The 27,901-nt window shown below is 55.1% G+C and overlaps 2 protein-coding genes across 4 annotated transcripts; one reads left to right on the top strand and one right to left on the bottom strand.

Moving 5' to 3' along the window:
• The first annotated feature begins 7,328 nt into the window (after positions 1-7,328).
• On the top strand, positions 7,329-14,352 carry LOC133349095 (polyadenylate-binding protein 1-like). Its single transcript, XM_061562275.1, has 15 exons — positions 7,329-7,788; positions 8,895-9,088; positions 9,441-9,556; positions 9,672-9,811; positions 10,008-10,105; positions 11,299-11,436; positions 11,853-11,948; positions 12,061-12,336; positions 12,435-12,540; positions 12,655-12,750; positions 12,991-13,127; positions 13,360-13,453; positions 13,589-13,719; positions 13,815-13,908; positions 14,024-14,352. The coding sequence occupies exons 1-14, from the start codon at positions 7,596-7,598 to the stop codon at positions 13,890-13,892; spliced, it is 1,893 nt and encodes a 630-aa protein (XP_061418259.1). The 5' UTR covers positions 7,329-7,595; the 3' UTR covers positions 13,893-13,908; positions 14,024-14,352.
• Positions 14,353-14,497: 145 nt separating this feature from the next.
• On the bottom strand, positions 14,498-26,408 carry LOC133349094 (exostosin-like 3). 3 transcript variants are annotated; one of them, XM_061562273.1, is made up of 8 exons: positions 26,225-26,408; positions 23,499-24,201; positions 21,539-23,404; positions 20,639-20,766; positions 18,174-18,318; positions 17,252-17,380; positions 15,952-16,892; positions 14,498-14,655 (listed from the first exon to the last, which is right to left on the bottom strand). In XM_061562273.1, the coding sequence occupies exons 2-7, from the start codon at positions 23,760-23,762 to the stop codon at positions 16,683-16,685; spliced, it is 2,742 nt and encodes a 913-aa protein (XP_061418257.1). In that variant the 5' UTR covers positions 23,763-24,201; positions 26,225-26,408; the 3' UTR covers positions 14,498-14,655; positions 15,952-16,682. The 3 variants fall into 3 exon arrangements, with proteins under 3 accessions (XP_061418257.1, XP_061418256.1, XP_061418258.1); XM_061562272.1 differs by lacking the exon at positions 26,225-26,408 and adding an exon at positions 25,889-26,176; XM_061562274.1 differs by lacking the exons at positions 14,498-14,655; positions 15,952-16,892; positions 17,252-17,380; positions 26,225-26,408 and adding an exon at positions 25,889-26,177 and having other exon boundaries at positions 18,179-18,318; positions 20,625-20,766.
• Between the last annotated feature and the right edge of the window lie 1,493 nt (positions 26,409-27,901).

The raw sequence follows: 27,901 nt of genomic DNA, 5'->3' as shown, positions 1-27,901 counted from the left end.
CTTGAAGGAGGCGATTGAGGTGATGCTGCGAATGTGCAGAGGGATATCGTTCCGAGAAGCGGCGCATAGACGTGACCATCTTGGTATCAAGAGGAGGTCGTTAGTCACGCTGTGCAGGCATCTGCCGTGTGCTGAGCTGCAAGTTGTCAAAATGAAGAAAGATACGGCGGGCAGGCGGATATGAAGGCATTGTGGCAGAGGCAAGGCGGTCTTGTATGTGACCCTACTGGCGATGGGTAGCCAGTTGAGAGCACGGAGAAAAGCTAGTGAGTCGAGACGGGGATGAGTGTGGACAATGACGCGTGCTAGGTTTTGTAGTCTTTGAAGTTTATTTAGCTCCACGTCCTGTACCACATCACTTCATCTCTTCTCCAGCCCATGCCACGCCCGTTTAGCCCCCTCGATCTGGCCGAACAAAAGCTGTTTCAGGATGCGGTGGCTGGGCATGCGTGCAACATGACCCAGCCAACGCAGCCTTGCCTACCGGAGGAGCTCACCAATGGGACTTTGCCCAGATCTTTCAAGGATTTGTGAGTTCCTCACACAATCCAGCCTGGTTAAACCCAGGATGGATCATAGGCAGGCCAGCCTAAATGTTTCTAATTGACGAAGATGTTTCATTAGGGGGGGTCCACGTTTCGCAAGCGTAGAGAAGGGAGGGAATGACTGGCCGAAAAGACCTGAAGCTTCGTGCGGAGCGACAGACCAGGTAGCTTTCCACACAGCGTTACACAACCGATGAAAAAGATATTGCCGCTCGACTGATTCGGAGTGAGACATCTGCTGTTAAACTGAAGCCGGTCATAAGCACACTGCCCAGGTATGGGAAACTCTCCACTCCACTACTGCCCCATCACCGATTGGGAGTTGTGGGGATGGAGTGCCCAATGGTACAAAATACCCAGGCAGGTGCTTAGTTTTTGTGGGGCTGATGGTAAGGCCCTACCTCTTAGTGGCAAGCTCCAGGTTCAGCAGCAGTGCTTCCAACTCCTCCTGAGTGAGCAGCAATTACCAGATCATTGGCATACATAACGCGGTTGAGCAATAGGGAGCCATCCCTTGACCACACCCGGGCACTGATCAGCCTCCCATTGTATCTGTACCAGGTGGAAAATCCTCCGGTATAGCCATCAAAAGCTTCGCGAACTACGTGGTAGGCCTCGGCAAGGTAATTTACCCTTTTTACCGGGTAAAAGGGTAAAGGTAAAGGTGTCGACATGCCTAGGGGTAAGGTAAAGGGTAACAGGGTAAAGGTAGCTCAGAAGAATTACCTGGTAGGGTAAAGGTAGCGCGAAGTATTACCCGGTAAATACAGTACCTTGGTTTTTTTTTTTTAAACACGATTTTAGTAAATGTACTAGTAATGGCAGAACTCCACGACTCCAGGAAGTGGCCCCGAAGCTCGCCATAGCGTCAGGCACCGTGGCCAATTACAGCCAACGTCAGATGAGCGTGGACAATTAGAACCAAGCCCAAACATAACAAAAAATAATGTTTAAAAACATTTGTTATGATAGAATATAGTGTTGTCATCAGTATGACATAAATATACCAAGTTTGCAGTCGATACCACATTGCGAAGTGGGTTAAAATTGAGCTACAAGATTTGAGGATACAACAACAGAGTGAGTTCAAAGAAAGCGTGTGAAATTGGAATCATCGGGAGTATTCTATATGAATAAAGCGCTCTACCTAGCATTTACCATTATAAACCTTGTTCATGTGTAGTAGTACCCCAGTAAGTACCCTGTGATCGGGTAATTTGTATGGGGTAAGGGTAAAAGGTAGGGTAAAGCTAGGCTCGTTGCTTTTTACATTTTACCTTACCTGCTAAAGGGTAAAAGGTAGGGTAGAGTGATTGTATTGTGGTAAGGTCGGCTCTTTTTTTTTACATTTTAACTTTTACCTTGCCTTGCCGAGGCCTACTACGTGGTCAAAATAATAGCTCCGACTCCCGGCCACGTAGTTTTACCCGGGCCCGCTCACCATCACGAAGGTCCTTAATGATCGTGAGCAGCGAGTCAGGGACTCCGAAAGCACGAAGAACAACCCAAAGCCCAGGCCTACTTATGGTATCATAGGCCTTGATCAGGTTAATAAAGCAGAGATGTAGGTCTTGTTGGAATTCCCTACACTTCTGCTATAGCAGACGGACAGAAAATATGGCATCTGTGTAGGAACGCCCTTTCCTGAAACCACATTGGAGCTCTGCAAGCCTCCTCTCAGCGTGCCTGGCAAGGCGATGTTGAATAATCCTTGCCAGGACCTTTCCCGGCACACTGAGAAGTGAGATGCCCCTATAGTTACAGTCTGCCTCAATTGTCCCTCTTCTTAAAGAGGGGGACCACCAGGGCATCCTTCCAATCTGTGGAACCCGTCTTGTGGTCCAGACTGTTGTTATGATGTCATGTCGGGCAGTCTATGCACAAACGCCACCCTCCCTCAGCATTTAGCTTTGGAGATCATCTCTGCACGGTGCCTTTCCTGGTCTCAGGCTCTGGATCGCCTTTAGTACTCCCTCAACAGATGGCACCTCAGCCAGCCACTCACAGGGGGTGACTTCTTCCCATATTTGAGGCGCCTCAGCAGGGTCATCCCCACTTTGTCCCATAATATTTTCCAGGCTGAGGGATTTACCCTCCCCCAGGCCCTCATCAGAAATGCTCATCAAATTTGCAAACCTATTCCTGGGGGTCGGAGATTGGATCACCGTTTTTTCCCCTAATAATGGAAATAGGTGTGGCGCTGCAGGTTACTTTTTTGATGGAATTAAAGAGCGATTTGTGATCGCGGGCCATTGAGGCAGACTCCATCTCAGCAACTCGCGACCACCAACCATACTTGCAGTGCCTCACGGCTCTCCAAACCTTTGAGCGAAGGCTGCGGTAAGCCTCATTCTCTGACGTGGGATGCTATAGAGTATAGACGATGAGAGTGGCCCTGTCACTTTTTCTCAGCCAACCTGAACACCTCCTCTGTCAGCCAGGGTCTCTGGGGAGGTCTGGACCGTGTACCCAAAGCAGCCATTGCAGCTGCATGAGCCACAGTCCTAAACCTCGCCAATTTCCCCTCGACATCAGGAGGAATAGGGGAAGATGCCAACCCCAGCCGCAAGCGATGATGAAATTCTCGCTTGCAACTTTCATCAGCTAGCTGAGACCATGCCACTGTTGGTTTGAATGGGATCCTGGGTGTACACCCACCACTGGAGTGAGAGCATGGCAGGCGCATCTTACAGATGACAAGTCAATGGTCAGTGGGCAGATCAGCTCCACGGTAGGTCCTGGTTTCAACGACATGGGCCCGCATCCGCTGTTTTGTCACTATGTAGTCCAGCAGATGTTCTTGCTTGGAACCGGCATGCATCCATGATGTGTGGATGCGCCGATGCCGGAACAGCATTAACGCAGCTGTTGTATGTGCGTGCGGCGACGGTGCTCGTGTGCGACGACAGGGCTAATGTTTCTTTCTGATGACGATTGGTTGTGTTGCGATCGAAACGCCGTAATTTATTATTAATTTTTTCGACCTACGTGACTTTACCGAAAGAACCAAGGAGTACAGTGCTTAAAATTCGTGATCTGATCCCATCTTTGAAGGACAAGATTCCTGACATGCAATATCCCGGCGTCTACAAAATAAGCTATATCTGCGGCAGCAGTTACATTGGGGAAACTAAACGACATGTCTCGGACCGTGTTCGTGAAAATAAGATCTGAAACATGGCAAGACCAATACCTCAGCCGTGGCTGATCATTACTTTAATGCGGCTGGCTCACATGAAATGTATTTCTCTAAGACGAAGGTACTTTGCAAGTCGACTGGCTATCAACAAAGATTCGTTCACGAAGCCATAAAAGACTTCCACGACAATGCTTGTCAGAGTGCTTCTCTTATTAACGGCAGTACGGCACAGCTCCGCTCCCTCCCCCTCCGGTGATGTCCCTCTTCTCAACACCGTAGACGAGGCGTCCCTCTCCGAGCACCCCCGTGCCTCACTCCACTTTCCCGGCCTCGCCGCTGACTGACGGCGTCCCGGAAGGAGGGGTGAGCTCCGTTGGAGGATCCGCCACGTGGCCCGTGGTGAGGAGGGAATGAGCAGTGATGCGGTCCGGAACCCAGGCTTCCCACACCGACCAGGAGTCCTCCTCACCCTCTCCTTATATTCACCCCGGCGGAGCTAGGCTCCGCCTCTAGCCACGCCCCCTCGTGGAACCTTCCCGATGGTTTCAGAACCTCTCTGTGCGACTCTCCCATCCTCCCTGGCCCAGATATTATCCCCCCTTCGGATTGGATGCTGATTACGTAATTGTGCCTATCCCCGTTGCCCTCTGGCACCCCCCGGATGGCGCTCTCTCATTATACATATATACAGACACAGACACAATTTCAACCGAGACGACGGTTATAAACTTAGCAATCATTGGAAAGATGTCATCAACCACTTTGGGTCATGACTTGAATTGCGTTTTCTTGCCAACCTCTACCATCAGCAGTGTGGATGTGTGTAGCGAGGTGCAATACCCCCCCCCCCCCCCATCTTTACCCCCTCTCTCCCCCCACTGGCTGCCACGCCCATGCTGTTTATGCCGCACAGATCTCCTCCTTGCAACTCTAGTCCCCCTCCCACTCACTTTGGAAACCCTTATAAACAGTTGCATTTGGAGGCTACCCCCTATTTTCTCTCTGCCTGATGAGGACCGCTTGTGTTGCGATCGAAATGTCGTGGATTTTTTGCTTTTATTATTTTTAATGTATTTGTATTTTCTATCTACGTGACTTTAACGAAAGAACCAAGAATATAAATAAGAAAATAATACTTACTTAACAGTGCTGTGCTGAGGCCTAGTCCCATGCAGAGCCCCTGGCCTCGCCTAGATTCCCCAGCCGGCCGAGGTGGCACCTTGGCAGGCTGGGGATGGGCTGCTAGCCCTACCCCCCACCCACGATCCCCCCGCCCACTCTGCATAAGTATCTACGCCTATCGTAGTAGCATCTACAGACTCTATAGTAGTAACTGCACACATTGGGGTGGGGGAGGGGAGAGAACAGGACATCACACTGTGAAGAATTAAACTCAGCATTGTGTGTATTTCTATAGTATTTTTAACGCGAATGAGAATTACCCCCCCCCCCCCTCCATGGATTGCGCGTTTGCGTTGCTAGTGCAACCCCCGGTCAGCTTTGTCGCGCATGCGCGAATGCGTGCTTTGGCGCTCGCAGAGCGGCGTAAGTAAATTCATAATGAATATAACTAATGTCTAATTTAACTACTTTGAAGTTGACGGATGGGAAAATGAAATAGCGCTGGCTCACCACGCAGCTTATGGCGTGGTACCTGGCTACTTTTTTATTATTAAACATAACCCCACGGTTTGTGAGCCAAATCCTTCGCAAGTTTCGTCCACACACAGACACACAGAGAGACAAAAATGACATATATAGGTAAGAACGTGGAGAACGAGGACTACCAATGCACAAGGATTGGTGATGTTGCTGGGAGAGAGCCTCAACGGCTGCACGTTCACAGTGCAGCTCCAGGTTCCTCATCTTCTGTAGCAGCAAATTCTGATTTCGAGATCATTGGCAGCCGACACAACTCACCTGCATATTAATGTGTCATTCGTTTTCCAGAATGCTGCAAGGTCTACTCGAGAATAGGTCATTGGTAAAGGCAATAACCTCACGTACAAGGTACTGTATGTGTATTACTACTACAATGAGCCAATAATGTATGTGTGTAACGCGCGTGACGTCACTCCACATGCTGCACCCCCGGCATTAATATTCATGAGCGGGTGGATTTTTACACTTGCGCAGGTCGAGCGGAAATATTTTTTTTTCGAAATTTCGCTTTAAGTTCGACGTATATTTATTGAAAGTGAATCTAATAAAATAATATACGCAGGAACAAAGTAGATTTGGTGTCTTTATTTAATTATTCAGCACTTGAGACAAAAGATAAGTCTAATTTATGCTTCTACATAATGGTAAAATAGATATTTCTCGGTGATTTTACAAATATTGTATGGAATTAAAATTTATTTCAACCCCAGCGAATGAAAGCAGAAGAGAATACAGTATCAGAGCAGTGAATTTGAACAAATTGAAGGTCAATTATATACAGTGCTACAGTGACGTGAAGTGAGGTGTTTTATGACGTAGTTTTGTGAAAGAATCACTCCCATTAATACAGTGCTACAGGGAAATGCAGTGAAGTCTTTGATGACATTCTTTCGTGCAATATTCACTGCCAATAAATTTACACAAAATACAATTATACTCTGGACAATTTTTTCGTAAATATTACAGCTTCCGTCCTAGGACGTGCAATAATATTGTGATTGTCCTCTATCATATCGTCCTATTAAGACAAAGGCAAGATGTGTGTTGCATGCCAACAATCTTCCTGTTCTGGTCTTGGGAGACGTGACCCTGGGAGTAGGGAGCTTAAATCCTGGTGTAGATGTGACCTGACGCTGTGACAAGGGGAAAGCTGATCATCGGTGTCAAGTAGCCTTGATATCAGGGTTCACATGAAGCTATTGGGCAGTAGGGTTCCACAGTAAGCAAGAAGGGTCTGGGTTCGATTCCCGACTTGGGCACGTTGCTACGGAAATTTTCATGTTTCAACCCGTTCTGCAGAATGTGAACGTGTAGATATCTGTGCGAGTGAATGGAGATTATTTGGTCTCTTGTGGGTGTCCTCCGGGTTCTCCAGTTTAATGTTATATCGAACAGAAACGAATGTTACAGGTATTGGCCAAACTACATCCCAATGCTAAAACATTGTCTGAAAGTTACTCGATTTTATGACACACAGCACACGTGGTAACCCCTTATCAGTGCCAACCTTATTACAGACCAATTTAGACCTTATTGGTCACCCGGTGCCCTTATATATCTCAACGTTCATCCGACAAAGCCCCATTAAAATGGATAAACACACAAATAGACATTTTGTTGCCCGTATTGAAACGGCTGTACGCCGTATGGACCTGAAAACTCAATTTCCCTGCTGTGCAAGAATACGGGTGAACCGTGTGGGTTGACAGTAGCAGCAACATCGCTCCTTGTTGCAAAAACTTGGCAGGGCCCTCATGGCAACATTATTTGAGACTGCGGAACAATGAGAATGAGACGTGCCCTGGCTCTGGGTGTCCAGCGGGTCAAGCGAAACGTGCTCTGACCCGCATGAGCCCCCACTCCCCCCGCACGTGAGGGCCACGTGGTTTGATTCCCCCATGACCTCCCCCCCCAAGCCGCTCGCGGTCGAGATGTTGGTGACGTCACCGGACGCGGCTATAAAAGCTCACGCTGCACTGACGTCACTTCCTCCTGAACTTTTCTCGCTGCCGAGAAGGAGCAGCGCGTCTCGAGGCTCCGCGCGTCTCCGCGAACAGCAGAAGCAGCAGCAACAGCGAAACAAAAAAACCTCAAAAAAATAAAAAACAACAAAAAAATAGCAAAACCCCCCGAATAAAAACATAAAAATTTCCCCGCGGAGCTGTGCCGAACACGCAGCTCGTCGTAACGCCGCCTTAGCCGCCTTCGCCGCCAGTACCGACAAGAAGACGACGCAACCGCCATTAGCCATGAACCCCGCCGGACCCAGCTACCCCATGGCCTCGCTCTACATCGGCGACCTGCACCCCGACGTGACGGAGGCCATGCTGTACGAGAAGTTCTCTCCCGCGGGGCCCATCCTCTCCATCCGCGTGTGCCGCGACATGATCACGCGCCGCTCGCTCGGCTACGCCTACGTCAACTTCCAGCAGCCGGCCGACGGTGAGTGGGGTAACGCGGTAAGGCGGCAAGGCCGGCCCGAGGCTTCGGCCTACAAGGCCGCGTTGCGACAGCGAGGGTGGGGGAGGGGCGGGGCGCGCTGCCTCTTCGTCTCTCTGCTTCTCCTCACGATTTATATTCCCCCCCCCGTGTCTCGGTGTCTCTGATCATGTTTATTCCGCACAAGTTATGCGTGTCGCTCATGATGGAGTCGGCTCCGGTGGGGAATCGTTGGGTAGATGCGTGGACGTTGGGTCTCGCATTCGGGCCGCCGTTGCCCGTTACGACACGAGGAGAGGCTCCTGATGGGGACGGGGACCGAACGAGGTGGGGGGGGGGGGGGAGCACAGAGATGTGGGAGATGAAACGGAACTTAAGGACAGGAGAAACGTGAGGGTTAATCGAGGATCAACATAAATATGGGAGGAGGAGGAGGAGGAGAGACGATGGCAATAGAACTGCTGTGGAGGAGGGACGGGGGGATGCATCTTGGGGAAGGAAGAGCACGAGGGACGGAGGTGGAACGGAACTGGATGGAAGCGAAATTGAACGAGGCATAGAACGGAACTCGTGATTTGTTTTTGCAAGAGCGCCCTTGACGCAGGTGTCTCAAGTGCGTGCGGTAGAAACAACTGGGAATACAAAGGAACGACTCGGCATGGAGATGAACAATTATAAATGGAGACGAAACACGACAGGAAATAGGATTGGGAGCATTCTCGGCGATCGTGTTGAAGTAGAACAAGTGATGGACGAGGAACAGAACTGAGGAACCAGGGATGTGATTTAGAATAGAGGGGGAACAACTGGGGATGGAGGGGAACGAGATGGAGGAACGACTAAGGAAGGAGGAATAGCGTTGGGAATGGAGGGCGAACAGCTGGAGATGAACGGTGCAACATAACTGGGGGCTGTACGGAAACGGAACAGGCAATGGAGGGGGAGCAGACGTATGGGTAGTGGGGGAACAACTGGCAGTGGAGCAACAGGGGATTTCATGTCTTAGCGGCAAATAGCTGTTGATGTTGCTGGTGGCGATGCGATGAACCCGCAGTGGGGTTGATGGTCGTGTGTGGTGATGATGACACAGGTGCCGTGTGTTGTTTCAGCCGAGCGGGCGCTGGACACGATGAACTTCGACGTGGTCAAGGGGAAGCCCATTCGCATCATGTGGTCACAGCGAGATCCGTCGCTGAGGCGCTCGGGCGTCGGAAACATCTTCATCAAGAACCTCGACAAGTCGATCGACAACAAGGCCCTGTACGACACCTTCTCAGCCTTTGGGAACATCCTATCGTGCAAGGTGCATAGGGCGCGTGGTGAATGTGGTGTATGGTGCCTGGGGAGTGGTATAAGGTGCGGAAGGAGTGTGGTGAATGGTGTAAGATGGATGAGGAATGTGGTATAAGGTGTGGGGAGTGTGGTGTAAGGTGTGTGGTGAATGTCGTGTAAGGAGCGTCGTGAGCATGTTGGATATGGCGTAGAGGTGGTGAGTGGGAGGGTGTTTAAAATGATGGCGGTATGTGGAACATAATGCATGTGCTGTAATGTGAGTCTAGGCCTCGAGCTGACAACGTGGATGTTGGCTGCTCTGCTTGCAGTCTCTATCTGTGCTGCCATGCAGGTGGTGTGACTGACGTTGTGCTTACCCATAGGTGGTGTGCGATGAAAACGGCTCAAAGGGCTACGGGTTCGTGCACTTTGAGACGCAGGAGGCGGCGGACAAGGCCATTGAGAAGATGAACGGCATGCTTCTCAACGATCGAAAAGTGTGAGTGCCGGCACACGGCGCAGGCGGCGCAGACCCCCTACACGATCCTAGTATAGCAGCGGACATGCACGTGTATGTGTGCTGAGTGGAGCCTTGCGGCTGCTTTGTGCTGCAGGTTTGTGGGGCGGTTCAAGTCGCGAAAGGAGCGAGAGGCAGAGTTTGGAGCGAAAGCACGCGAGTTCACTAACGTCTACATCAAGAACTTCGGGGATGACATGGACGATGAGCGACTACGCGAGTACTTCGAGCAGTACGGTACGCGATTGTCAGGAGCATGCGGTAGCTTGGGTCGTGTCCTCCAGAACTCCGCAATGAGGAACTGGGGGTATTGGGGGAACCTTCTTAAGGAAGGCTGTTGAGATGATGTTATTTGGCATTGATGGGCTGTATGTGAGATTGAGTTGGTAGAGGCAAGGCTGATGTATATTTCTGTCCGTGACTCCGTTTGCAGTTGGGAAGACCCTGAGTGTAAAGGTGATGATGGACGAAGGTGGAAAGTCCAAGGGCTTTGGGTTCGTGAGTTTCGAGCGACACGAAGACGCACAGAAGGTGCCCACCCCTTCCTGAACCCAACCCATCCCTGCATGCTGGCCTGGCATCGGGCCACTTATCCACTGTGCACGGTCCTTGTGCGCACAGCATGGACCAAGCATAGCCCCGGGCGTCTCGCGTCATTATTACCACACCCACATGCAACCATGGGTCATAATAAAACATGAACCATGTGTGTCATCACACACTGACATGCGTGTACACAATCATGTGTGTACACACCAAACATTGTACATCATCACACACCGCCAGGCATATACAGGTAGTCCTCTACTTACGATGGAGATGCGTTACAACGACCCCATCGTAAGTCGAAAATATCGTAAGTAGAAGATGGCCTAGCCTACCCATGAGTCTTAAAGAATGGTGATAATTTAGCAAAACAGAGCAATTTACAGTACAGTACTTTATAAGCTATATACTGTATGAATTAATTACAATACTGTATTGTACAGTAAAATGTACAATACTTTTATTAACTTTTCATTTTATTTTTTACCTATGTGACTTTACCGAAAAAACCTAAGAGTATGAATCCTTGCAGTCACGAAAGCTTCAAATCTAGAATTAGAAAAAACAAGGTAAATTCTTAGCCTTACCTATATGAACTGGAATTTTTATAGAAAGTTTTTTCAGGAAACAATCCTATCTGTTATAAACAAACTTTTAACATGCATTGAACGTATCGTATCGTGGTAACCTTAAAATGAAATCGCTAAAGCTACGTATCATACATGCATTGAACGCATCGTAACGTATCATATTGTACTGTACTCGCCAATATTCTGTCCGTCGTCTGCACACTTGACCGATGTTTGGTTGTTGATGGCAATTTTGTCTTATCGCCATCGTAAGATCGAAATATCGTAAGTCGGACCATCGTAACTCGGGGACTACCTGTACATCCACAATCGTGTGCACGTACTGAATGGACCCTGTGCTTCATAACACAACCATGTGTACACATCGAACCATGTGCGTCATCCCACACTGCCACACGTGTACAAACAGGCTGTGTACGCCCAGGGACGTGTCTCCATGCTGTTAACTCTGTGCGTGCTGAACACATGGTTACGCGTGTACAGTTAACTCTGCGCTTGGTGGGGCTGCTGTCTTTATGGTGTGGCTTGGGTCAGTCGTCTGTTGTGACTGCAGCAGTGGGTTCATGGTTCCCCTGTGTGCGTGCGCAGGCGGTGGACGAGATGAACACCAAAGAGTTGAATGGTCGCGCCATCTATGTGGGGCGCGCGCAGAAGAAGGCGGAGCGGCAGACTGAGCTGAAACGCAAGTTTGAGATGCTCAAGCAGGAGCGCATGAGCAAATACCAGGTGCTGGAGCGCCACAGAGACGGCACAGAGACTCGACAATGAAAACAATACACAGAGACTATACACACATCACAAAACACTGCACGTCACAAACAAACGTAAACGCAAACAACAGCTGGGTAACTGCTTAATCACGGATATGTCAATGGAAGCCTAACATAATTAATGATTTACGTAAATAATGTTTCTGGAGAAAGGACAGGGACGTCCCAGCACACAAACTTGTTTGCACCTGCGTGTCGGTTTAAGGGTGCAGAGACACGGGGCTCCGAGCGCAAGGTGTTGGTGACGGTCTCCTGAGGCTGGAGCTCGTCTCCCCCGGGTCGTCCCCCTCGTGTGCAGATGGAATGTTTCGTGTGCTGTGGTGCATCACCTTCTGGGGATGTCTGATTGACACTGCAGTCGCCTCTGTGCAGGGAGTGAACTTGTACGTGAAGAACCTCGATGACAACATCAACGACGAGCGTCTGTGGAAGGAATTCTCCCCCTTCGGCACAATTACCAGCGCCAAGGTGAGTGCGCCTCTTCCTTGAGCAATCGTGCTGCTGCGAAGGGGTTTGTTGTGATCGCCTTCCAAGTTTCTTTGCCGTGATCGGCGCTGATCGCCCACTGCGTGTGCTGCAGGTAATGATGGAGGAGGGCCGCAGTCGGGGCTTTGGCTTTGTGTGCTTCTCGTCGCCTGAGGAGGCCACGAAGGCTGTGACGGAGATGAACGGCCGCATCATCGGCTCCAAGCCACTGTATGTGGCGCTGGCACAGCGCAAGGAGGAGCGCAAGATGCACCTGACATCGCAGTTCATGCAGCGCTTGGCCGGCATGCGTGCCGTGCCGCCCAGCGCCATCATCGGACAGTACCAGCCGGCCGCGGCATCCGGATACTTCATGGCGGCCATGCCACAGGTGAGGGCCTGGGCGCCGCACTTGGGATTCATGGCGATGGCGGAAGGGTGCGTCGAGGATGGACCCGTGGGCCTGACCGATCGTGTCCCGTGTCCCAGCAGGCCCAAGGCCGCACGGCGTACTACACACCAAGCCAGATGGCGCCCATGCGGCCCAACCCCCGTTGGCCCCTGCAGGTGCGGCCACAAGGAGCGCACGCAGCAGGTGAGCGGTCGGGGTGCAGGGGGGTCGGATGTCTGTCGCGCGATGGTAGGAGCGAGCGAGCGAGCGCTATTGCCGAGCGATGTTTTAACGAGTGCGCGTGCGTGGTCCCCGTAGGCTTCCAGGCGATTACCGGTCCCATGAGGCAACCAGCGCCACGACCCACACAAATGCGCACGGTGAACCCAGCGAGCGTTCCCCAGGTTCCACGGGGTATGCTGCCCTCGCCACACTGCACCACCCACACTTTCTCCGCGATCCACCCGCCTACATCTCCGGCACAGAATCACGACGCAGCAGTCTCACTCGGGGTTTCACTTTAATGTCTCGTGAACGCGAGTGCAGATCCCTCCGTGTACAACGCATCGCAGTCATTTACAATGCCACAGAACCAAAGTTAATGTCACCCGTCTCACGAACTGCCGTCCGCGCCCTGCTCTGTCGTGTGTGCAGCGTCACAGGGCATGATGCCGCGCCCCACATTCCCGACCCAGGCGGCCGGGCCACGTGCTCTGCCGGGCTACAAGTACACGGGCAGCGTGCGGAACCCGCAGCAGCCCGGGGTGCAGGGCCCTGGCGCCATGCAGCAGGTAACGGCTGTGTCCGAGCTGCCTCGTGTGTCCTCGTGCGCTCCTTGATCACAATCGGGTGCATTATATAACGTGATATGATTTGCGGTGTTGAGATATGGCGTGTATACTGCATGTTGTGTTTGTGTAATGCTGTTTGTGATGTGTGTGGCTTGTATGCTCGGCATGCAGTACATGCGCTGTGGCATGTGTGTCGCGTGTGACGATTGACACGGCGTGTCGTGTGTCCCAGGCCCCTCAGTCAGCCGTGCACATCCAGGGCCAAGAGCCGCTCACTGCCTCCATGCTGGCCGCTGCTCCACCACACGAGCAGAAGCAGATGCTGGGTGAGTCATCGTCCAGATCGCCGCACCCTGCTATGCGTTACTCCTGATGTGCCGCGGTGTTGTCGGTGCCACGCGAGCCGGGCCGTTGCGGATGCGAAAGCGTAAACGTGCGTGCGCGTGTGCACACGTGTGCAGGTGAACGTCTCTTCCCACTGATCCATGGCATGTACCCAACCCTGGCCGGCAAGATCACGGGCATGTTGCTGGAGATCGACAACTCGGAGTTGCTGCACATGCTCGAGTCCCCAGAATCGCTGCGTGCCAAGGCGAGTGCGACCTCCCGCACAGTGCCGCCTCCCGTACGAGTGTAGAATGAGGGCGTCGTGTTAATGAGCCGCGTGGTGTCTTGTGCGCTGCACAGGTGGAGGAGGCTGTGGCCGTGCTGCAGGCTCACCAGGCCAAGGAGGCTGCTCAGAAGGCAGCTGCCGGGGCCATGTAGGCGACTCCAGCCACAGGTAAGGCGTGGCTGAGGGCACTGGGCTTGCGATGCGTGCGCGCCGCCTATTCTGTCGTTTGGAATGGGCACCCCCAGACAATAACCGCCGCTGACTTTGCACACTTTGTCTGCAGAAGCCAGTAGCCGTCTTCACCACAGCCACCCCAAGCCCCTCCACGTTGGTGCCCGCCCCGACGCTGGCAGCTACACGCTGCTAGCAGCGGAACAAGTTTCCCGTGACCCAGTGGTTGCCCTTGAAGTAATTATTTTGTCCCTTGTTTTGTACTCTGTACGCTTTCTCAACTGCAATGATCTACATCTCTCGGCTGGGGAAAAGCTCACCAGGCAATGGAGCCTCTGGCTTCGTTTGGCCCTTGTTTCTGTATTTGGGTTCAGTTTTAATAAACAGTTTGTTCAAGTGCAACGCTTCCAGTTTGTTGTAATAAATTGTCCCCAAATACGATCCTCGCGTGCTGCTGTGTCCTGCTTTTTTGCTGAATTGAGTTGAGCTCCAAGGAGAAAGATGGGGGCTATCAGACTGGTTGCCTAATGGGAGCGCTAGCCCCCTCGGGGTAAGGTTGGTCTCAGGCAGGCTGTGTTGAGGCCTCTAGTACTAGCAAGTGGCAGTGGTTCCAAGAAACTCCATCACTGCGTCATCCATTTGGGCTTCTTTGGCTCGTGGATGCGGGCAACGGGCTGTTGCCCCCTTGTCCGCCGTCAAGCCTCCTCCGGACGAGCTTGTCCCACGAGGCGAGAGAATGTGAGACTGCGCGGTATGGGTCACAGGACAATATGTGAAAGTCTCAACATTTTTGGCACCATTTGAATATGAACCCAAGTTATGACCTCAATTTAAGACAAATGGTGTACAAATAGGTGTACAAAATTTTAGTTCGTAACTGATTGGCTTTGGTTAAACCCAAAAATGTATTAGGGCTGAGGAGTGGCTATGAGTTATCTGATCAGAGCCGAGTCAAAAAGTCCCATCCGCTCGGGGGCCGATGGAGTGAAAGGAACTAAAATATCTCGTGGACATTTTCCCAAAAGGACTAAACTTTTTGCGAATATTTCATTAGATCAGTTTAACACGTCGGCGTCCGCGACCAATATCCATAATACAGGTTTTTTGGGTTAGATCGCGTTACGTATATAAGTGTTGTTAAACCTGCCACCACCCGACAGCCAATTCGTAAGGTTTGTCACGTGAACAGAACTTGCCAATTCATTCTGAGGACAGCACAGCGGTGTGTTGGAGAGCCAAGCCACAACATTTACAAACTGAGTTACAACTAGCTTCATCAGGCAACAGCCAGATTTGTGAATTATGTGATTAACCTTACTAATTGGGGCTGTGTCGGGTGGTGGTGGGTTTAACGACATTTACGCAATCATTAGATATTTTAATAAAGTTCCAATTCCCGATCAGAAACAACATTGATATAGAAAACGGAACGAGTGCAAAGCATGGAGAGATGTGGATTTCAGAACGTACGCAGGTTCGCGACGTTGATTTGCGAAACGTGGGCTTGGCCAAGGCACATCCTGAGGTGGGGGGGGGGGACGATGGCTGAGAGTGGAGTGGCAGCTAGGGGTTTAAACGCCCCTGAGTGGAGTGACCGTCAGCTCTTAAGCAGTTGCGAGTTGCATTATTTCATTGCAAGGTGGTGTTGGCTGGGGAGGCCATCTCGTAGTGGATTGGTCATGGCCAATGTTCAATTGAATAATTTAGGTAAACAAAAGTATGAACATGTTTTCCACTTTGAAACTGAAACGATGTGCAATTCGAATTTGCATGAGGTGTAAAATAAATAAAATTACTTAAGCAATGAGCTGTGTTTGAACGAAGTTGCCAAAGAGCGTTTTTATTGTTTCCAATTAAGTTGAGTATAGCAGCACTCGCAACGCCCTCGGTGCTCACGCAGCCCTCGCGGGGAAATACGGTGGCGGCATGTCTGGCAGGGGCCCTTTTTACGAGCAAGACTCAAAATGGTGAAATTCGCTTCAGTTATGAACTCAAAAAGATACGAGGACGATGTATGGAAGTGAATTACTACATACGTACCGAGTAGATATTCCAGCAGAACGTCCGCACAGCTCCACGCTGGGATCTCCATAGCGTCACTCCAGCAAGACCTCCACAGCTCCACCCTGTTGCTGTATCTTCGAATGCCGGTGCATTATCTGTTCGATAATTGTTTGAGCTCTCCCTTTTCTGGGAAAATTTCATCTTTTTCACACCCGTAGTTTCTTCAACGGAGCAGTGACGCTCACCCCTTGCCTGCCGCAGTGCCGGCACGCTCGCCAACACCACCAGGGCATTCGCGATACCGACCAACTAAAAATGTCAAACACCACGGAGTGGTGGTGATTTTACAACAGTGCTTGCACCGGGCTCGGTGCACTTTTCGGCTATGCGTAATGTAGAAATCTTGCTGATCGGGGGTTATGGGACAGACCCAGGGGCCATGGGTTGACAGAGATGACTGAGATGACTGAGGTGACTGAAAGATGCACCACCTGCGCTCCCGACTGTGCCAACTCGCTGCGTCTTAGCCACCCATCCCTCCCCTCGTTGTGGTAAGCATTGCTCCTCCACCCTCTATGGTAGGAGGGTGACTGCCTCCAACCGCGCAGTCGCGTCCTTCACGAGCCTCCTCCTCCATAGAGGCGCCGCTGGTACCAGTCATCGGCAAGTCGAATTGGTTGCACATCCTTCCGTTCTCCGGCTCGTGCCGCGCCCGGTTAGCCCCCTTTGGCCAAACAGCTGGCTGGGGACGCGGTGGTTCGGGTGGCTCAGATGAACTTGAAGCACTTGGTTTTATCGTGCGGCAGCCGCGTCTTGAACAGCACAGAGTCGGCACGGTGCTGCGTGTGCAGCAGCGGCATGTAGCCGTAGACGCGCACGAGGAACGCCATGCAGCGGTGGCGCTCCACAAAGTGAGACTCGTCCTGGGACAACGCCTGAGGGCAGCTAGGGCAGCGGAACGTCCAGCGCGACGTCACCTGGGGTGGACAAGCACGGGGGGTGGACACGCGCGAGGGGTGGACATTTTGAAAGGATGGACACAATGGGCAACGCGTCCAGTGGGTGGATATGGACGCAGCCCACATCACGGTCCATCTCAGCACGAGTGCACGTGGACAATGCCTCTGCTTTTGTTGATTTCATCTAAGTTGAACCTCAGAATTCTCGGTGAGAGCCAGAAACGGCTGCACAGAGTTCACCGTCCCATTGGCGTGGAGCGATAGTCTCCAATATCCTCTATGATAAAATAAACAACTGGAAAAGAAACCCTGACAGGATGATGCCTCCACTGTGGCCGCGAGCGGAGCCCCTGAGTGGCACGGTGCTTCGTCCACACCTTGATCGGCGGCTTCTGCGTGATGTGCGACACGAGGAAATTCATTGCGATGTCCTCGCAGTTGGTGAACTCATCCACGAGGTCGCGAATCGCCTGCGGCATCACCAGCGTGTAGAGGTAGGCATAGTACTGTCCGGGAGACAAAGACAAAGATGCCCCGTATAGTCTTGAACAGACTCTTGGGGCAAGTGCTATTAGCGTGCACCTATGAAGGCTTCCACGGAACATGAAGAGGTGGGTGGCCAGCACCATGCTCGGTTGCCTTTGTCTTCCCAGTGCCGATGATTTTACACACCACACCAGGACTTAATTTAAGGCTGAGTTGACCTAGAGGAGGCCCAGGACTAGTTCAGATCGCCACTGGTGTCATTGCGCTCACACATGCAGCTGGCACCAATGCACCACGGTTGTGATTGTGCAATCACACGGGATCATTGCACGTGGCCTGCAACCCAGCATTGTGGAAGCAGCACGGGGTGGTGGATCACACATAGTGACACAGACTCATGAAACTCCCTACCCGTGGACGCCATCTCCTGGCTCGCCAGGGTACCCCAGTTGTATGTATGTACAGTATGTTGAACTTCTTTGCACCGTATGTAGCCAACCGTGCGAATTGGAGGTTACAGCAAGTGGATACAATGTCATTTGTATGGGGATTGAGTGATACTCCGCATGCAAACGCAGGTTTCCTCTGGGGCCTTCGGGTTTCCTCCTGATGGTCCTGACACCCATTTAGCATCTCAATATAGGACCACAGAGCTTGAGCAATTGTTGGCACTGGTTTTGGCTGCATTTCCACTTCGTGTGTGCCAAACTAGAGAATAACAGCGTTTTGAGAAGCAATTAGCATAAATGACTACGTACATTTACATTATTGTCATCACCCTGTGACAAACCCCTCCAACCCGACTCGGCACACCTTGTGGAAGAACGCGGCGCCAGTGAGCACCATGGAGAGCTCGCAGGAGTAGTTGGAGTTGTAGAGCCACGAGCCGTGCTGTGCGTCCCACGCGTGGTAGCGCCCAGGAAACCCCACGATGCGATCCCGGGCCTCGCGCCAAACCCTGCACGAGCATGGGCGCAGCACGTGGCACACAGATGACACCCGCTCACTTTGGGACATACGGGACAAAGACACGGGACACGGCACATGGGAGACACAGGAGATGGCACGTGGGAGACACAGGAGATGGGAGACACAGGACACGGCACGTGGGAGACACGGGAGATGGCACGTGGGAGACACAGGACACGTCACATGGGAGACACAGGAGACGGCACGTGGGAGATACAGGAGATGGCACGTGGGAGACACAGGAGATGACACGTGGGAGACATAGGAGATGGGAGACACAGGACACGGCACGTGGGAGACACGGGACACGGCACGTGGGAGACACGGGAGATGGTACGTGGGAGACACGGGACACGGCACGTGGGAGATACGGGAGATGGTACGTGGGAGACACGGGACATGGCACGTGGGAGATACGGGAGATGGTACGTGGGAGACACGGGACACGGCACGTGGGAGACAGGAGATGGCACATGGGAGACACAGGACACGGCACGTGGGAGACACGGGAGATGACACGTGGGAGACAGGACACGGCACGTGGGAGACACAGGACACGGCACGTGGGAGACACAGGAGATGACACGTGGGAGACACAGGAGATGACACGTGGGAGACACAGGAGATGGCACGTGGGAGACACAGGAGATGACACGTGGGAGACACAGGAGATGACACGTGGGAGACACAGGAGACAGCACGTGGGAGACACAGGAGATGGTACGTGGGAGACACGGGACACGGCACGTGGGAGATACAGGAGATGGTACGTGGGAGACACGGGACACGGCACGTGGGAGATACGGGAGATGGTACGTGGGAGACACGGGACATGGCACGTGGGAGACAGGAGATGGCACGTGGGAGACACAGGACACGGCACGTGGGAGACACGGGAGATGACACGTGGGAGACACAGGACACGGCACGTGGGAGACACAGGACACGGCACGTGGGAGACACGGGAGATGACACGTGGGAGACACAGGAGATGGCACGTGGGAGACACAGGACACGGCACGTGGGAGAGACAGGAGATGACACGTGGGAGACACAGGAGATGGCACGTGGGAGACACAGGAGATGGCACGTGGGAGACACAGGACACGGCACGTGGGAGACACGGGAGATGACACGTGGGAGACACAGGACACGGCACGTGGGAGAGACAGGAGATGACACGTGGGAGACACAGGAGATGGCACGTGGGAGACACAGGAGATGGCACGTGGGAGACACAGGAGATGACACGTGGGAGACACAGGAGATGGCACGTGGGAGACACAGGACACGGCACGTGGGAGACACAGGACACGGCACGTGGGAGACACAGGACACGGCACGTGGGAGACACAGGAGATGGCACGTGGGAGACACAGGAGATGACACGTGGGAGACACAGGAGATGACACGTGGGAGACAGGAGACGGCACGTGGGAGACACAGGAGATGGTACGTGGGAGACACGGGACACGGCACGTGGGAGACACGGGAGATGGTACGTGGGAGACACAGGACACGTCACATGGGAGACACAGGAGATGACACGTGGGAGACAGGAGATGGCACGTGGGAGACAGGAGATGACACGTGGGAGACACAGGACACGGCACGTGGGAGACACAGGAGATGGGAGACACAGGACACGGCACGTGGGAGACACAGGAGACGGGAGACACAGGACACGGCACGTGGGAGACACAGGAGACGGGAGACCCAGGACACGGCACGTGGGAGACAGGAGATGGCACGTGGGAGACACAGGAGACGGGAGACACAGGACACGGCACGTGGGAGACACAGGAGACGGGAGACACAGGACACGGCACATGGGAGACACAGGAGACAGGAGATGGCACGTGGGAGACACAGGAGACGGGAGACACAGGACATGTCACGTGGGAGACACAGGAGATGGCACGTGGGAGACACAGGACACGGCACATGGGAGACAGGAGATGGCACGTGGGAGACACAGGAGATGGCACGTGGGAGACACAGGAGATGACACGTGGGAGACACAGGACACGGCACGTGGGAGACACGGAAGATGGGAGACACAGGACATGGCACGTGGGAGACACAGGAGACGGGAGACACAGGACACGGCACGTGGGAGACACAGGAGACGGGGGAGACAGGACACGGCACGTGGGAGACACAGGAGATGACACGTGGGAGACACAGGAGATGACACGTGGGAGACACAGGAGATGGCACGTGGGAGACACAGGAGACGGGAGACACAGGAGATGGCACGTGGGAGACATAGGAGATGGTACGTGGGAGACAGACCCGTGTCGCGTCACCTGAAGCCGAAGATTATCTCATCGTGCCGTAGGTGGGCGTCGTCGTCGATGGAAAGGATGGCCTCTGTGTGGATTGCATCGTACGGGAGGAACCGATTGTTGAGGCTGTTCCGCTCCGTGCGTACCACCTGGTGGAGGGGGCCAGTGGGGGGGGGGGGGGGGGGGGGTACGGCGGCAGGGAGAGGCACGGGTGGTCACTCGAAGGGTTCGGAAGCGCAGGTTTATTTGTCGATTTTTTTCCCATGTCAAAAAATGGATGTGGATTTTTACACATTTGTATTTATCTATATCACACTAATGTGTGAATGTTAAATTTCTTTTGCACCATACGTAGCCAACCGTGCTCATCGGAGGTGCCATGGAAGGACAACAAACTAAACACAAAAAGTTCTAAAGAAATTATTTTCAATCGAGAATTAAAAGTGCATAGCTCGAGTGGATTCCCAATAAGCTTAAACACAAGGGAGGAATTAACTTGCTGCATTACAAACAAAGCTTTGCTGGCTGCCTGGCTGGCGCGCGGTAGTTTATGTCACCCTGCAAATCCACGCGATGACGTCCCCCACATCCCACAGCGTGGAGCCCTGGTTGGTGCATCGCGCCGACGTCACGGCCCCCTCTACTCACCCTCTCTCGAACCCGACCGTATATCCCGTGCAAATGCGCAGGCAGTGCTCGTTTTATTGAAGATTAAAACAGATTAACAATGTTTGACTGAACGTGGACAGTGCTAACCGAGGTGAGTTCTAGTTAGGCCGGACTGAGCTGGTCTGGGTTGGGTCTACGTCTGGGGTGATGTGGTTAGGCTGGGGCTGGGCAACGTTCCTAATGGAGCTGGTGAACTGTGACTGACTGCGTATACCGGTGTGTGTGCACGTAGACCAGAAGAGGGGAACGGACCAGAATGGGAACCCCGATGTCGGGCCACAGCAGCTCAGGGGCAGGGGGCCCGGGCGAGTTCCACACCACGATCACCTTGTGCAGGTACGGGAGGCCGTTGAGCCTCTCCAGTGACCTCATCAGCACCTCGTCACGCTCGTACGTGGGCATAAGCACCGTGAATTGCTCCCTCGCCACGTTACCGCCCAGCGCCTCCTGGAACTCGCGGCCCGAGCCCCCCGCGCCCCCCGCGATGGGACGAAACCCTGCGCCCGAGCCCAGGAACTGCGCCTCGGAGGGCAGCTGCGGGTCCCAGGGGGTGAAGGGGAACAGCAGGAAGGGCCCCGGCGGGGAGTTCCACGCGCGGCCCCTCTCCGCCAGCGCCGCGGTGAAGTTGCGCAAGAAGCTGGGCGAGGCGTAGGGGGGCTCGGCCTGCATGCCGCCCAGCTCCAACGGGGGGCCCTCGGCCACCGGCCCAGCAGCCTGGTCGAGGTCGGACGATGGAGGCGGGGGCGGGAGGGGTGGCTTCCCCGAGCGGTGGGGGAGCTCCTGGGCAGGGGCGGCCGGCGCCGGCGGGGGGGGCAGCTGCAGACGCGTGCGCACGGCGGCCAGCGCCGAGCGCAGCACGTCCCCCGCGCCCGCCAGGTACGTTCGCCACAGGAAGCGGCCCTGGCGGCGCAGCGCCAGCACGTCCGCCTCGCTCACGCCGCACAGCAGGCCCCGCAGCTCCGTGGCGCGCGGCCGCGCCACGAGCACCGTCGCCTGGCGCCAGTCGATTACGTCGGCCAGGGGCAGCGGCGGCGGCGGCGCGTCCCCCCCGATGAGCACTGGCACGGCGCCGGCCTCCAGCGCCTCGCTCAGCCGCACGAGCGCCGCGGGGCCAAGTGTCCCGGCTCCCGCCGGCTCCGGGAGCGGCACCAGCGCGAACGTGGAAACCCGCAGGAGCATCAGGCGCTCGTCCCGCGAGCCGCACAGTGCCCAGTCGGCTCCGCCGCCGCCGGTCTCCGCGTCTCCGCCGCAGGCAAAGTCCAACAGCGCGCCGTCCCGGCCTCGGGGCCACTGGGCACGCAGCGCGCTGGCCAGGCCACTCCGGTCCTCTGGCGCGGTGCCCCGGAAAGCCAGCGAGTGGCGCCGGGTGGCGGGAACGTGCGGGGTTAGCGCCAGCGGGTCTGGCTCGTCGAGGACGTGCGCCACGGGGGGCAGCACCAGGTCAAAGCCGGGGCGAGGGCGGAGCGGCTCCGAGCACGGCCCCGCCAGCAACGCGCGGCCCGTGTCCGCGGCCATGCCCAGCGCCGAGCGGTCGCCCGCGGCCAGGGACAGGTGCACGAGTAGGTGGTTCCTCCCGTCGCCCAGCCAGTGGGGCAGCGCCCGCAGCTGGCGCTCCACATCGGTGGCCGGCGGCACAGGCAGGCCAGCGCGTAGGGGCCCCACGAGCACCAGAAACACGCAGGCGGCGCGGGCGTCGGCGCTCGCGTTGGTGGCGTGCTCCCGGAAGGCGTGCCGCGCCAGCGGCTCCAGCTGCGCCCAGAGCGCGGGGTAGTCGCCGGGCGGGTAGGCGTGCGCCGAGAATCCTGCCGTGAGCGGGCAGCGCGAGTGGTCGAAGCACGAGTGCATGCGGCAGGCGTACGGGTGTGCCGGCGGGGCCAGCGATTCTGGCCGGCTCGGACCGGGGGTCACGCGTGCCGGGAGCGCCAGCCGCGGCTGCGCCTGCTCCAGCAGCTCCTTGTACGCGCGCTCCGTCTGCGCGATGACGTGCCGCAGCTGCGCCAGCTCCTGCCGGGCGGCCTCCACCCCCAGGCGGAAGGCCTCGATGCGTGCCATCAGTCGTGCCAGCTCGGAGCTCAGGCCACGCCGGCGCGCCTCCAGCGAGACCAGCTGCTCGCTAACCTGCGGACGGAGAGCGGCGGAGGGGGGATCAGCGCGGAGGAGGACAGAGGAGGAGAGGAGAGGCGGTCGCGGCACGTGGTGCGGGCGCACTCGCCTCCTCGTGCAGGCCGCACAGCTCGGTGGCGGGGAGGTCGGGCCCAGCGGGCAGGCGGGGCAGGGCGTCGCACGGCCCCGCCGCGTGCAGCCGCAGCGAGGAGAGTGGCAGCGCGTCCATGGAGAGTGCCAGGTAGTAGTGAGCGACAAGCGGCACGGCCACGAGGAGCGCCAGCAGCGCGCACGCCAGCTTGAGGAGGCCGCAGCGGGGTCGGCCGGGGCTTCCCCCAGAAGCCCGTCCCCCCCCACGTATCCCCCGTCTCATCGCTCACCACCCACTATGCACTCACCTACTCAACACTCACCGCACATGCACCCACGTTACTCGCCGCTCACCGCACAACCAACGTGCTCACGGCTCACATTACGACTCACGGCGGTCGTCAGATTCACCACAAGCACCCACGCACGCATCTCACACCACCCTCGCTACACTCACCACTAACATCACACGTGCACCCACCCTCGCCAGAGTGTTACGCAACATTCTACACTCCACTCATTTACCAGTCGGGCTCACCACTCAAAACACACTGACCTCCACATTCCCCACACTCACTAAGCTCATCAATCACGAAACTCACCATGTTCACTATTCAACACACTCACCTCTTACCAAACTCACCAATGACCAGGCTCACCACAGTATGGGTAGGAGAGGTTCGATACCCCACAATGAACTTCTCACGCAGTCGCGTCAAAGCCTGTAACCAAAACCACAACCGCCATTGCCTTAATCATCACCACCATCAACATCATCACTGTCACCATCACGACGATAATTACAATCACCATTACCATCGTCACAATTACTGACATCACCATGACAGGCGCTGTCATCACCATCACCTTCATCACGATCATTACCATCTACACAGAGCCTCCAACCTCCCCCTCTACAGCCCCCAACCTCCCCCTCTACACAGGGTCTACAACCTCCCCCTCTACACGGGGTCTACAACCTCCCCCTCTACACGGGGTCTACCACCTCCCCCTCTGCACAGGGTCTACAACCTCCCCCTCTACAGCCTCCAACCTCCCCCTCTACAGCCCCCAACCTCCCCCTCTACAGCCCCCAACCTCCCCCTCTACAGCCCCCAACCTCCCCCTCTACAGCCCCCAACCTCCCCCTCTACACGGGGTCTACAACCTCCCCCTCTACACGGGGTCTACCACCCCCCCCTCTACACAGGGTCTACCACCTCCCCCTCTACACAGGGTCTACCACCTCCCCCTCTACACAGGGTCTACCACCTCCCCCTCTACACAGCGTCTACAACCTCCCCCTCTACACAGGGTCTACAACCTCCCCCTCTACACAGGGTCTACAACCTCCCCCTCTACACGGGGTCTACAACCTCCCCCTCTACACGGGGTCTACCACCTCCCCCTCTACACAGGGTCTACCACCTCCCCCTCTACACAGGGTCTACAACCTCCCCCTCTACACAGGGTCTACAACCTCCCCCTCTACACAGGGTCTACAACCTCCCCCTCTACACGGGGTCTACAACCTCCCCCTCTACACGGGGTCTACAACCTCCCCCTCTACACAGGGTCTACAACCTCCCCCTCTACACGGGGTCTACAACCTCCCCCTCTACACAGGGTCTACCACCTCCCCCTCTACACAGGGTCTACCACCTCCCCCTCTACACAGGGTCTACCACCTCCCCCTCTACACAGGGTCTACAACCTCCCCCTCTACACAGGGTCTACCACCTCCCCCTCTACACAGGGTCTACAACCTCCCCCTCTACACGGGGTCTACAACCTCCCCCTCTACACAGGGTCTACAACCTCCCCCTCTACACGGGGTCTACAACCTCCCCCTCTACACAGGGTCTACCACCTCCCCCTCTACACAGGGTCTACCACCTCCCCCTCTACACAGGGTCTACCACCTCCCCCTCTACACAGGGTCTACAACCTCCCCCTCTACACAGGGTCTACCACCTCCCCCTCTACACAGGGTCTACAATCTCCCCCTCTACACGGGGTCTACAACCTCCCCCTCTACACAGGGTCTACAACCTCCCCCTCTACACGGGGTCTCAATTCACGCTCTACGCGGGATCTCCACCGTTTCTCGGAGGCCTCCACCCTCTTACCGCTACCCAGGCGGACATGACCTTAGCGGATCGCGACCGCTCGTCCATCATTACCATGACGCTCGTGGGGACACGGGGGGGGGGGCGGGGGGCATAGGGGACACGGGGGTGGACACGGGGATGTGTCGGACAAGAGGACGCGGGCCAATGGAGACGCGCGGTGGGGGGGGTGGGGGTCGTGGGGGGCACACGGGGACGACGCGACGGGGACGACGCGATGGGCGTGAGTCGCGCGAGGGGGACGAGGGGGACGAGGACGCGGCGGGCAGCGCCGCTTTACCGGCGAGGAGGACGCGGCGGCAGCAGCAGCGTCTCGCCCCCTCCCTCCCCGCTCAGCCCCGAGTGAGGCGAGCGACACTTGGCGCCTCCTAGCGGCCACTGAGACGATTGTTATTTTTGGGTGTTTCGGTAAAGTCACGGAGAGCGCTTCAAATAAAATTGAAAAAAATAACGAAAAACTACGACGTTTCGATCGCAACACAAGCAATCGTCTTAGATTGCTTGTGTTGCGATTGTTTTCGTTATTTTCTTTGAACCTATCTACGTGACTTTACCGAAAGACCCTAGAATATGAATTCCTGCAGTCACGAAAGCGTTAAGTCACTTCTACAATTACCGTGGATATTATCCTCGCACTCGCCATCATCACCATCATCCTCCCTAGGCGAATTCTCCACCTCTTCTTCTCGTCAACAACCAAATCGTCATTGTATTTCTCATTCTCCACCCCGACTATTGCTTGTGATGCTGCTGCTGCTTGTGATGCTGCTGCTGCTTGTGATGCTGCTGCTGCTTGTGATGCTGCTGCTGCTTGTGATGCTGCTGCTGCTTGTGATGCTGCTGCTGCTTGTGATGCTGCTGCTGCTTGTGATGCTGCTGCTGCTTGTGATGCTGCTGCTGCTTGTGATGCTGCTGCTGCTTGTGATGCTGCTGCTGCTTGTGATGCTGCTGCTGCTTGTGATGCTGCTGCTGCTTGTGATGCTGCTGCTGCTTGTGATGCTGCTGCTGCTTGTGATGCTGCTGCTGCTTGTGATGCTGCTGCTGCTTGTGATGCTGCTGCTGCTTGTGATGCTGCTGCTGCTTGTGATGCTGCTGCTGCTTGTGATGCTGCTGCTGCTTGTGATGCTGCTGCTGCTTGTGATGCTGCTGCTGCTTGTGATGCTGCTGCTGCTTGTGATGCTGCTGCTGCTTGTGATGCTGCTGCTGCTTGTGATGCTGCTTGTGATGCTGCTGCTGCTGCTGCTTGTGATGCTGCTGCTGCTTGTGATGATGCTGCTGCTGCTTGTGATGCTGCTGCTGCTGCTGCTTGTGATGCTGCTGCTGCTGCTTGTGATGCTGCTGCTGCTTGTGATGATGCTGCTGCTTGTGATGCTGCTGCTGCTGCTTGTGATGATGCTGCTGCTGCTGCTTGTGATGCTGCTGCTGCTGCTTGTGATGCTGCTGCTGCTTGTGATGATGCTGCTGCTGCTGCTTGTGATGATGCTGCTGCTGCTGCTGCTTGTGATGATGCTGCTGCTGCTTGTGATGCTGCTGCTGCTGCTGCTTGTGATGCTGCTGCTGCTGCTGCTTGTGATGCTGCTGCTGCTGCTTGTGATGCTGCTGCTGCTGCTGCTGCTTGTGATGCTGCTGCTGCTGCTTGTGATGCTGCTGCTGCTGCTTGTGATGCTGCTGCTGCTGCTTGTGATGCTGCTGCTGCTGCTGCTTGTGATGCTGCTGCTGCTGCTTGTGATGCTGCTGCTGCTGCTGCTTGTGATGCTGCTGCTGGTGATGCTGCTGCTGCTTGTGATGCTGCTGCTGCTTGTGATGCTGCTGCTGCTGCTTGTGATTCTGCTGCTACTGCTGCTGCTGCTTGTGATGCTGCTGCTGCTGCTGCTTGTGATTCTGCTGCTGCTGCTTGTGATGCTGCTGCTGCTGCTTGTGATGCTGCTGCTGCTGCTTGTGATGCTGCTGCTGCTTGTGATGCTGCTGCTGCTGCTTGTGATGCTGCTGCTGCTTGTGATGCTGCTGCTGCTTGTGATTCTGCTGCTACTGCTGCTGCTTGTGATGCTGCTGCTTGTGATGCTGCTGGTGATGCTGCTGCTTGTGATGCTGCTGCTTTGTGCTGCTTGTGATGCTGCTGCTGCTTTGTGCTGCTGGTGATGCTGCTGCTTGTGATGCTGGTGCTTTGTGCTGCTGCTTGTGATGCTGCTGGTATTGTTTATGTCGCTGTCCTTGGTGCTCTTACTGCTGCGATTGCAGCAGCTGCCTTCATGACGACGCTCACATCATCAGTTTCATTTCCATTTCTTCCACC

Source organism: Lethenteron reissneri, chromosome 29, assembly GCF_015708825.2.
Source record: "Lethenteron reissneri isolate LAM-NWPU_2019-01 chromosome 29, ASM1570882v1, whole genome shotgun sequence".
Lineage (NCBI taxonomy): Eukaryota > Metazoa > Chordata > Hyperoartia > Petromyzontiformes > Petromyzontidae > Lethenteron > Lethenteron reissneri.
This window is presented reverse-complemented; position numbering and strand designations above follow the sequence as displayed.

Bases quoted from the DNA above. Each gene is read 5' to 3' on its own strand.
- LOC133349094 (XM_061562273.1), bottom strand. From the start codon at position 23,762: ATGAGACGGGGGATACGTGGGGGGGGACGGGCTTCTGGGGGAAGCCCC. The intron at 17,381-18,173 runs GTGTGCCGAGTC...TCTCCCGGACAG, and splicing joins GCGCCGCGTTCTTCCACAAG to TACTATGCCTACCTCTACAC. The intron at 16,893-17,251 runs GTGTGGACGAAG...TGTCCACCCCAG, and splicing joins CGCAGAAGCCGCCGATCAAG to GTGACGTCGCGCTGGACGTT.
- LOC133349095 (XM_061562275.1), top strand. From the start codon at position 7,596: ATGAACCCCGCCGGACCCAGCTACCCCATGGCCTCGCTCTACATCGGC. The intron at 12,541-12,654 runs GTGAGCGGTCGG...TGGTCCCCGTAG, and splicing joins ACAAGGAGCGCACGCAGCAG to GCTTCCAGGCGATTACCGGT. The intron at 13,454-13,588 runs GTGAGTCATCGT...ACACGTGTGCAG, and splicing joins CGAGCAGAAGCAGATGCTGG to GTGAACGTCTCTTCCCACTG.